At 47.4% G+C, this 11,433-nt stretch overlaps 1 protein-coding gene across 1 annotated transcript; it reads left to right on the forward strand.

Annotated features, from left to right (window-relative positions):
* Window positions 1-4,686: 4,686 nt before the first annotated feature.
* LOC103611015 (coiled-coil domain-containing protein 180-like) lies at window positions 4,687-10,433 on the forward strand. Its single transcript, XM_008595060.1, has 5 exons — window positions 4,687-4,786; window positions 5,297-5,408; window positions 8,137-8,242; window positions 8,936-9,071; window positions 10,259-10,433. Exons 1-5 carry the CDS (start codon window positions 4,706-4,708, stop codon window positions 10,388-10,390), a joined length of 567 nt encoding a protein of 188 aa, XP_008593282.1. The 5' UTR covers window positions 4,687-4,705; the 3' UTR covers window positions 10,391-10,433.
* Window positions 10,434-11,433: the final 1,000 nt, after the last annotated feature.

The raw sequence follows: 11,433 nt of genomic DNA on the forward strand, positions 1-11,433 counted from the left end.
GTGCAGTAGTTGTTGCTTATGTAGGAACCCAGGCTCTGGAGGCCTAATGGCCTCCCAATTAATATTTTAAACACATGGTGTACTTTACAGTCTGCTGGGAGAGTTGGAGGTTTGTCAGCCAGTCACACAAATCAATCCCAAATCCACCTGGTTAGAGTGCAGTAGTGCTGAAGGGCCCTCTGAGAGCATCAGAACCAGGTGGCCAGGAACTGGATCTGAGGAAGAGCAAGAACAAATGCAACCAAGAGGAAAGTTACCAGCTTTTTTGGAGAGAATCAGAATGCGCAAAGGTCCTGGGGCAGTAGTGAGTAATTACAAGGAGTGATAAGGTCAAAATAGGACATTCAGAAAGTTCTGTCCATTTGGTTTTAACTGCATTGGTGGGTCTAGACAAGCTCGTCAGGATCTGCCTTCTGTGTGTTGCAGGGACTTTAAAGGGATCGTCCTGAGCCTCCTCTGGGAGAGCAATGACCACCTGCTGACTGTCATGGAGGTGAGGACCACCACCCACAGGCCTGTGCCCACCCTGGAAGCACATCCCCAGCTGCTTCTGCCTTCTGCAGTCTGCTGATCATGGCCACTTGGGGCTGTGGGGGTGGGCACCTGGCATACCCACACAGTGGTGCATGTACAGTCTCTCCTGTCTGCCGGCCACTGGGCTGGGAGTCCTGCAGGGCAGAGGCTCCAGCTCATTCATCTTTCTGGCCTTTACCCAGCTTGGTGATACCTATAAGCTCCCAACCTGGTCACCAATTTGAGATTCCACGGATTTGTGTCTTGAAAGATAAACAGGATTTTGCCGTTTATTCACTCAAAAAATAACAAGGGCCAGCCATGGCCTTGGGTCACACGAGGTGGGCTCTGGGATATGGATGGAGGTAGCAAGGGCAGACGGGGAGGATGAGTGTCCCCAGCATCGGGGGTGGTACGAGCAAGGCTAGGATGTGTGGAGACAAGAGTGGGCTGGTGGATCCCAGGAGCAAGGGCCAGCATCCCATGGGGAGAGTTCTCACCCACAAACAGTCAACCCTCTCTGGCAGGATTTTTACCGCAAAGAGAAGCACCCCGTCACCAGGCCTGACTGCATGTATGAAACCTTTGACCAGTGCGCTGAGAACGTCGGCAAGAAGATCCTGGAGTACCAGAGCCAGACAGACGAGTACCACAACTCCTGCCTCATGGGTGGGTGCAGGCCACCGGTGGGCAGGGGGGACACAGCGTGGCCTGAAGCCGTGACCACACTTGGCCTTACTGCCTGGATCCTGTTGTCCTTACTTACAGGTCACTGGGGAGGCAGAGGAGCCTCTTGTGAAAAGCCAACCTCCTAGAATTTGATAAAAATAATGATAAAATTTAACTGGGGAGAAAAAACAATGGGGAAAAAAGTTGACTTTTCTTGAGAAATATGGTAATTGATACCACTAAAAATATTTTGTTTCTTCCACGGAAGTTTTTGCCAGCTTTACTGGGATATTTGCACACCACACAATTCATGAAGTGTACAATTCGATGGTTTTGTGCAGTCCTCACCCCCATCAATTTTTAAGCCCCCATCCCTCATCCCCTCCCCAGCCCTAAGCAACCACTGATCTACTTTGTTTCTATAGACTTCCTTATTCTGTACTTTCATGTGCATGGAGTCATATCGTATGTGGTCTTTTGTGACTAGCTTCTTGCATTTTGCATACTGTTTTCAAGGTTTGTGCATGTTGTAGGTTGTATCAGAACTTCATTCCTTTTTAATCACTATATAATATTCCACTGTGTGGATCTAGCACATTTTGCTGTGGTCTGCTGCACTGATTCAGAGGCAGCATGGGTAGCCAGACCTGCGGCCGTGATCCAGCACTGCCACCTCCCAGCCATATGACCTTGGCCAAGTGATCTCACCTCTCTGAGCCTCAGCTTTCTTGTCTATATACTGGAGATAATAACACCCATCATGAAGGCTGTTTTGAGGATTAAGTCCTTTGCAAAAACTTGTTACGTACAGGGAATAATCAGCAGACGCTCTCATTACTGTGGTTGTTGAATGACTGGCATTGAAACTACAGCCAGCATTTTGTTTCTCTAGCTCAGAACTTCCCCCAAGGGAACACTGTAGGATTCCATCCTACATGATCATCCTCCGAACAAAGGTTCCATGATCAGATAGGTGTGGGAAATGCTGCAGATTATGTCCCTCTCTGGTAGATTCACAGTTTACGTTAGTGGAAACTTCCATTTCCTGCAGTTTGGCAGGCCACTATCCTGTCCACCTCTCCCACTGAAAACATGTAAAACTATGGATAAAACGTTTTTGTGGTGAAATATTTTATTTTATTTTATTTTGTTTATTTAGGGATGACCGGTAAGATGATCTTAACCCCTGACTTGGTGTTGTCAGCACCACACTAGGGATCTGAACCCATGGCCTTGGTGTTATCAGCACCACACTTTCCCAAGTGAGCCACAGGCTGGCCCTATGTGGTGAAATATTTTAAATGCATTGAAGAGCCAGCTGTAACCACAAAAGCCAAATATTTAGTGAAAATAGGAACTCTGAGTGATCAATTGAGCAGTAACCCTGGTTATTGCCCTATGGGCACGTGCTGACTTTCAGATGAACTTGAGCCTCTATTTTCACGGTCTCCAGAGCACTGGGGATCAGGGGACAAATCTGCAGACCACGAAGGTGGGAAGTCTAAAAGGAGATAAGCCACATAAAGCTGGAATCCCAGAGGGCTCCACCTGTAGAACAAGGTGAATGAGACATAAACCAAGTCCCTCCCTCTCTCTCCCTCCAGCAACTAGAAGGGAACTGTCTTATCAAAAACCTCAGTACTGAGTGAAGAAGAAAAAAAACTCCAATGAGAATCCAGAACTATAAGCCAGTCCTTACATGGTTTCTAAACCTGAATTCACTTATCTAAACATGAATTCAATTTTGTTTTTGTGGGTCATCTGAAAGACCTTCAGCTGATTGATACTTTAGCTTAAAATGATCTTGAGTTGGTAGTGTCCAGAAGCTTACTTGTTAAAGACACTACAAATTCCCTCTAGAAAAACCCACCTTCAACTCAGCCTTCGAAAGGATTCCCACAAATAAAATGCCCAGAATAAGAGCTCATAGTAATAAACAAAAAGCAACCACAAAATCCACAAAAAATACAAGGAAACAAAGCACCCTGAGCAAAAGGCAGCAGAATGAGACCAGCAAAGACTTCAGATATTGAAGTATCAGACCCAGGATATAAAATAATATGCTTATTATTATTAAATAAAAGAGGGAATTGGAAACACGAGTAAGGGGCAAGACACTATTAGAATGACCAAGTAGATATGAATGAGAATTAAATGTAATTTGTATAAAGGAAAAATTAAGAGTTGAAATTTTAAAACTATCAATGACTTTACTACCAGGTTATACACAGTTAAAGGTGGAATTGGTGAACTGGAGGTAGATCCAAAGAAAGTTTCCAGAGTGCAACACAGAAAGTCAAAGAGATGAAAATATGGGAGAGTGGTGAAGAGATATGGATAAAAAAATAGGTCTCACATATGGCTATTTGGAGATAGAGAGGGAGAGGAAGGAGACTAGAGTCAAGGCAATATTTGAAGAGACAGTGGATGAGAACTTGCCAGAACTGCTGAAAGACACAATGCACTTTATCAGCACCACTCTCTAACCAACACTTTAAATGGGCAAGAAGTCTGAAAAGTACAGAGGAGAAGCCATTTGAACTTGTTTAACCCAGTAAACAAGAAAACTATTCTGGTTTGACCATGGAACCCCTTCAGATAGAATAGCTATTACCACATCAGAGACACAGGTTTTCCCTCTGGGAAACTGCTTTGGGCCTTTGTTGGAGAGATCACCTCAGCAGCTTGGTTCTACTCTGTCCCCTCCCCGGACCCCTTCCCCCAATTCCTACAGAATTACGGGTCCAGATGAGGAGATTTGAGGAGCTGCTGCCCCAGGTGTGTTGGTTACTGACAGAGAATTTCAAGGAGTACCACTGGAAAAAGTTTTCTTCCTCCATGAAAGAGATGCAGGAACAGTTCGAGGAAAAGCAGAAGGAGTTGGAGAAAAGGAAGGTGAGGATCCCAGGACCAGCCCTTCTACTGTAGGACCAGGGGTCCTAGGAGTTCAGAAATGGAGGCAGGGCCACTCCAAGGGAAGGAGATGAACCAGGCTCAGGATTATTGGATGGGGGCCAAGGGACAGGAGACACTAGTGAGATAAGAACTGAGCCAACAGCTTCTCCATAGAAGGTGTTCAGTAAACTCCTTGCTGGATTTAATGGGTGGGTCTGCTGGGTTCACGGGAGCCTTGGTCATTGAGATCAACAATGATGGTCTACACTGTCCTTGGAGCTGTGGGACATGAATGCTGCTGCTCGTATTATACCAAAGCCCTGATTGTGCTGGGGCAGATGCTCAGCTCTCCCTCTCCCTCACCCTCAGGGTCGGCTCCAGCCATGTCCCCATCTTCCTCCCTCTGCCACTCACTCCTCTGCCCACCCATGGCCCCTCACACAACCAGGTCAGAGGACACATCAGTTTAGCCGTGGCTATAACTGACAGAAGATATAGGCCAGTGACTTTTTGATCCTGACCTCAAGATTGGGTCAAAATCCCCACTGAATTCTGAATTGTTTGATTGAAGGATGAAAATGCCCAGAAGCTCCATCCAAATCTTGGACACCCCACATATTTCCAAGAAATGGAGTCTCTACACACAGTGGAAGAAAAAAGACAGGAAGAGCTGGACAAATTGATTGGGATGAACAGGGAGAAGCTGGAGGTCAGTGGTGCCATTGGCTCCCCCGTCCAGGTGCTGAGGGCCACGCTGCCCTACAGAAAGGTGGCCCCAATGGTCAGCACTGGTGGTGCTGAGTGTGCCCTCTGCTGGCACCTTGGCCAAAGCAGGCATGAAGATGGGTGGGTTTTGTAGATGAAAATGGCCATTATTGGCTGTTTTAACTTGCATTTCTTTGATTTCCAAATTAATTACAAAATTACCAATGACAACTTTTTTTTTTTTTCACAATTTACATCTAGTTTTATTTATTTCCTCTTTGACGAATTGTCTGTGTGTGTCCCTTGGCCATTTCTGAATCATCTCCTCTCCTCAAGCCTCCTGACAGAGGACAGATGCCAGTTAACTCAGACACAGTTGGCACAATGGCTTTGGCCTCAGCCCCCCAGCTGGCTCCCCAAATCCTTCCTGCAGAGTCCACCCAGCCCCTCCCTCAGCCTGCCTCGGAGAGAAGTTCCTCTCCCTGCAGCACTGTGCTCTTCCTGTCTCTTCTAGGAATTCACCAGGAAGTACGGCCAGTTTTTCATAGCCAGCTTGGCTGCCTTCACTGAGAAATTCCTGCTGCAGCTGGATGAAATAGTCACCATTGACGATATCAAGGTTCCAAGTAAGTGGCACCACTAGCCTTGTGCCCTGGCCCTGGGGATGAGTGGTAGGTTGGGAATGGAGATGGCAAATGCCAGATGGATCAAAGATATATGCAATAAATAAAACCCTAATAGTAAATACTTTCGTACTCTTGGGGTTAGGGACACCTTTTCTAAGTATGACATGAAAGCCAGAAGCCATAGAGGAAACAGATGGCACTTCTTTGTGGCTAAAACAAAAATAGAAAAATGTCAAAAGATGGGAAGAGACAAACCACAAAGTGGAAGAGTATTCCTCATAACCTATGGGCTAGAGAAAGGTCAATATCTCTGTAGTACAGAGAACTTTCACAAGTCAAAATTTTAAAAAGAAACAAAGGGCAAACACACTTCAAAAGAGAAGCAATTCATATCACCAGTAACTGTAAAGGACGCTTGACCTCACCAGTGATATAAAATGCAAATAGAAACATGATTGAGATATCATTTTTCACCAAGAGCCTGGTAAAGTTTTTAAGATCGGTGACAACCAGCCCTGGTGAACATGCCAGGAAACAGAGGCACAACCAGAGGAATGTGAATCAATACTGTTCTACTGGAGCACGATTTGTTAATCCACGTCAAAATTCTGAATGTGTATACCTTTGACCTAGCAGTTCTGATCCTAGGAACTTATCCGACAGAAATACTGCACACTTTTTCAAAGATATATGTTAGAGAGTGCTCATCACAGCACCGTTTGAAAAGGCAAACAATTGGGAACACGAATGTCTGTATAGAGGGATTGCAGGCGTTAAGTGATGGTGCGGCTCCACGAGGGAATGCTGTGTCGCTGTTGAAGTGGGGTTGGTAGGTCTGCTGGTGCTCACGTGCAAAGACAGGAGGGGGGACCATTATGTGAAAAGACAAACTGACTAACAGGACGTGTCGATGATCCCATGTTTAGAATCACATGTATGGGGGACTGGCCAGTTAGCTCAGTTGGTTAGAGTGCAGTGTTGTAACACCAACGTCAAGGGTTTGGATCCCTGTACTTGCCAGCCACAATTAAAAAAAAAGAATTATATAAACATGCATACTCACATATTTAAATGAATCTGTGGGGGCCGGTCTGGTGGCACATTCAGTAGAGTGCGGCGCTTGGGAGCGCGGCGGCGCTCCCGCTGAGGGTTCGGATCCCATATAGAGATCGGTCCGCTCACTGGTTGAGCGCGGTACAGGCGCGACACCGAGGGTTGCGATCCCGTTACCAGTCACAAAAAAAGACAAAAAGGAAATAAAAAAGAATAATAATAAAAATAAATAAATAAGTGAATCTGTGTTAGAGATAGAGACAGCGAGAGACAGAGAGAACAAGAGAGACAGAACCTGAGAGAGAGGTACCAAACTACTGATGGTCACCTCTGCTGGGTAGGATTTGTGAGAGACCTCTAAAATCTTTTAGTTCCCACCATTAGGAGTGTTTAAATTTTTTATAATGTGCATATTACTTTTATAAGTATAAGAAGATTAAAATCATCCATTAAATGTAATCCATTTACCACTAATCTCTAATTAAAATACATTCTTTTTATTTTTAAAAGTTTTTATTACAAAGACAATAAATGTTCTTTACAGTAAAATAAGAAGCAAGAACATAGTCCTTCCACCCCGAAATCAGTGCCCTCTCACTTGCCATTCATCCTTTCAGCCCTTTCCCTTTGGGCATTGGCTGCATGTGTGTTGGGGCGGTGGCGGGAGGATCATAGGGCCAGTGCACTTTTGCAAGCTGATTTCCCTCTGGTGGACCTTGGCCAGGTCAGTGCCCTCCCCTGCACATTTTCAGTTGCTACACACCGTAATTTAGTAATTAGTCCCCTGCTGTTGAATGTTGGGTCATTTCCAACTTTTCACTTTTGTAATTGTGCTGAAGAGAATTTCCGCATCTATACATCTCTATTTGGGGGCATCAGACCCTTAGAAGTGCTGTTTCTGGGTCAAAATGTACACACATTTTGAGGTGTGGCCACTTTCTGATACAGGAGGTCCCTTTGTCAAGGACAAGCCTCGTTTGGGGAAGCAGGGCCTGCGGAGACACTGGGGTTGAGAACAAGCAGATGAGATGGCAGTGGAGCCAATGGTGGTGGCTTGCAGGAAACTGCTGAGCCGGGAAGACTCCCTGCACCAGGCCCCAGGAGGCCACCTCTGCTGGGTGGGCTCTGTGACTTGGCTGTGAGCCAAGCTGCCTGGCTAAGCCATCTGTGGCAGACAGGGTGCAGGTCAAGGCAGCTCCTGCTGGCTCTCACTCTAAGCAGGGAGCCCCTTCTCCCCACCAAGAAAACACATCCATTGTTGAGTCAGAGAGATGGACATTTGAGGGACAATCTTGAAGATGTCCCCAGGGACCTTCCAGGGAAGGTTTTTAGTTCAGAACCCCTATGAGCTATACCATAAGCCAAAGAAGGCCCCACAAAGCATATTTGGGGACTCGTGGAAGCTGAGAAGACCAGAGCATCCAGCTCAGGGTTTGCAGATGGAAACAGCACCCAAACCACTCCTCAGACTCCTCCAGCAATGACCCCCTGCCACTGCCACCGCCACCATCCCGTCTGCACATCTGCTACACTCAGCTTCTCTGTGGAGGAGGCTCTGCCTGCCACTGCAGGCTCCAAGTGGGGAGGAGGGTAGTGAGCCCTCATTTCTCTAAATGTCCCTTGATCTCAGGCTGTCGGTGAGACCATGGTCACTAACCTCTCTCTTGCTTGCCAGGTATGGAGCCCCCCAAGCAGAAAACATCAGTCCTCATACGGAGGAAACTCGCTGGGCTCTCACTGGAGGAAGAGAGCGAGAAGCCCCTGATAGAGCGTGGGAGCAGGTGAGAGCTAGCCGACAGCAGCAAGGACACACCATGACCGCTGTGTCTGCTGGGGAGGGGTGCAGTGTAATGGTCAGGCAGACCTGGTAACCTTGGAAAGGTGTTGTGCTCTGAGCCTCAGTTTCTTCATCTGTGAAATGGGCATGGCAGTTTACCTTACTTGGTATTAGGAAGAGAAAGTTAAATGAGGAGTGCCCCTGGCACATACCAAGAGCCCAACAACTATTAGTTCACAGGATAAGGACCCACCAAAGGGGGCTACAAAGAAAGAGAGGTCTGTCTCAGTGGGTGGCACATTCTTGGGTTGCAGGTGGCACTGTGAACCACTCCAGCTGTCTGTCATGTGTGACAGGAGCTGTCAAGTTCCTGTCCCTATGCTTCAAGAATGTGACTCTCCAAGATGCAGCAAAGTGGTGATTCGCCCAGCTATGTTCTCACCAGTGGCCTTTACAGCATAATAGGAAAAATGGGCCAGCCCGAGAGTCTCTGTACACTCTGATTACATAACAGTACGGAAATACAAAACAGAGAACTCCAAGAAGTTCATAACATCGAATGCTCAGTAGGATTTTTTTCTTTTAATTGAGATGTTTAAAGCCATGATGATTGCTAAGCTTTTCCAGTAAGGTTGGTGGGTGGACTAGGAATGATGAAACAAAGCCTGTAGGACTTTTCTCACACATTTGTTTGTAGGAAGTGGCCAGGAATCAAGCCCACTGATATCACCATCCAAAACAAGATTCTCCTCCAGAAAACATCCTCAGTAACCACCACCAAAACGACCCTGGGCCACCTGGCGGCCGTGGAAGCCCGAGATGCTGTGTACCTGGTGAGGCCGAGTGGGATGGGTGTGTCCCGGGGAGTGCAGGTTGCCTCAGTTTGGCTGCTTTTTGGGAAGGGGGGTGCTTCCCACCACTGGGAACCCTGACATTTGACCCATGGAGCAGAAGACACACATCAGTATGCCCCAGAGCTGCAGGTCTCAACACTCAGGACAGTCGATGTTCGTAGGTCATATCCAGTCTCAGTGCTAGCGTGGGTCAGGGTGTGAGCCCGGGTGCTGTGGGAGGCCGGCCAAGGGACACCCCACCCAGACTGGAGGTTAAGAAGGGCTTTCCAGAGGGACAGCAGAGTCAGAGCTAGGGAACATTGTAGACAGGTATGGAGGCAATGGTAACAGCATCTTCGCAGTGGAGGTCACGTAGCAGGAGCAGCTAACAGTTACTGAGTCCTCACAAGGAGCTTCTTCTGTTCTTGACAAGAGGCATCTCACTGAATTCTCCTAGCACCACTATGAGGAAGGTAGAATTATTGTCCCTGTTTCATTGATGAGGACACTGATGCTTAAAGAAACTTGTCCCCTCTGCCACTACAGAGTGGCAGAGCCAGGATTTGATCCTGGCACCTGTCAGACCCCTGTGGGGCCGGCCTGGTGAGGAGGCTGCACACAGATACCACCTGAGGGACCTCTCAGCTCTAAAGATCCATGGACCTTTGGTCCTGGGGCCCAGAAGAAACCTCGTCCTGCCCGATCGTGGTATTGGGAGAGCCTGAGGTACCCAGGGCCAGTCCTTCCCCAGCTGCCACTCTAAGCCCCAGGCAGAGGGAGGCTCTGCTTGCTGAGTTTGGTGAGGGCTTGAGGTCTGAAGGGCTCAGCCTCTCTCTAGCTGGGTGACCCCAGGCAAGGCTCTGAGTCTCAGTTTCCCCATCTGTAAAATGAGGAAAATAGAGGGAGGCTCTGCTTGCTGAGTTTGGTGAGGGCTTGAGGTCTGAAGGGCTCAGCCTCTCTGTAGCTGGGTGACCCCAGGCAAGGCTCTGAGTCTCAGTTTCCCCATCTGTAAAATGAGGAAAATAACTGGACCTACCTGTTGGGTTATTTGAGAAACGGCTTGTGGAACTCTTGCCAGTGCCTACAGTAGGTTAGGAGCCACCTGCCAGCAGGTTTCAGGATTCCCCCAGGGAAGAGAGTTCAGAGGTGCCTCCTCACGTGGCCTCCTCCCACTACCTTGCTCCCAGAAATATTTAGCATCATTTGAGGAGGAGATGAAAAAGATCCAGGACCACGCCACGTTGCAGGTGAAGGAGGCTCAGCGCTGGAAGGACAGCTGGAGGCGCTCCCTGCACACCATCCAGGGCCTGTACTTGTGACACCCCCCACCCCACCCCAAATAAAGGCTTGTTTTGTACAGACTCCTTCTGTATCTATCTGTCTATATATCTACTATCCATCCATTAGTCCATCTCTGCTCTTTGCCAAGCACTGTAGCTTCATCAGTGAGCAGAACATGATGTGGTACCTGCCCACGTGCAACTCATTTCCAATGAGGAAGACAAACATGGAAGGGGAGTCCATGTGGTTAGCAGGGATGGTGGGTTCCAGGAATCCAGTTACTCATAATAGACACCGAGACTTCAAAGGAAATAACCTCTAAAAGGCATGTTTGACTTCATTTTTTAAAATGAAATAATTAAAAGTTATGGGAAAATTATATTTTATATTTAACAAATGTGGGTTATAATTGCAACTATGAGCTGATTTCTAGATCCAACAAAGAGTTAATCTGGTATCGATCAGTATCTGTGACATAATTTGTCTGACCAAGTTATAGCATTTTGGCAAAAACCTTCTAGGCCCCCTTAACTTTCCTGAGGGCCTCTTTAATCCTGCGATACTCAGGTCATTCTCTTTTAGCCTCCATCATTTCTGTCAATTTTCTCTTCTTCAATTGCCAGGTGGCCTAACCACGCAGGTCTTATTCGTCAGTAGCTTTCTGTGTCATGTGGACAGGCTGCTCAGATTCCTTCCTTGTTTCATGAACTCCTGGTGTTTTTCACTGTTTGCATTTTGCTTTTGCATCTGTTACATTTTCATGTGCTTTATCTCTTTTAATGACCTCACGAGGTAGGCTTTTGCCCCCATGGCAAGGAAGCTCTAATCAGAAGGTCAGGATGACCTGCTCAAAGCTACACAGCTAGTGTAGAACTTTGGCCAATTTTTGGATTCCCCAAAAGCAGACTAGGACTTGGGGGCAAGTCGTTTGTTTTGGAGATGACCCCAAGAAGCACGAGTGAGGGCCCTCCTTGAGCCTGCTAGGGGTGGTAGATACGAGGGTGGTTAGGGACTGGGCACCCAGCACAGCCTGACAGGGCCCACAAACAGTGGCAGAGCCAGGAAGCAGAGAAAGCCACAG

Source organism: Galeopterus variegatus, unplaced genomic scaffold (genome assembly GCF_000696425.1).
Source record: "Galeopterus variegatus unplaced genomic scaffold, G_variegatus-3.0.2 Scaffold12251, whole genome shotgun sequence".
Taxonomy (NCBI): Eukaryota; Metazoa; Chordata; class Mammalia; order Dermoptera; family Cynocephalidae; genus Galeopterus; species Galeopterus variegatus.

Bases quoted from the DNA above. Each gene is read 5' to 3' on its own strand.
- LOC103611015 (XM_008595060.1), top strand. From the start codon at position 4,706: ATGGAGTCTCTACACACAGTGGAAGAAAAAAGACAGGAAGAGCTGGAC. The intron at 5,409-8,136 runs GTAAGTGGCACC...CTTGCTTGCCAG, and splicing joins TGACGATATCAAGGTTCCAA to GTATGGAGCCCCCCAAGCAG. The intron at 8,243-8,935 runs GTGAGAGCTAGC...ATTTGTTTGTAG, and splicing joins CTGATAGAGCGTGGGAGCAG to GAAGTGGCCAGGAATCAAGC.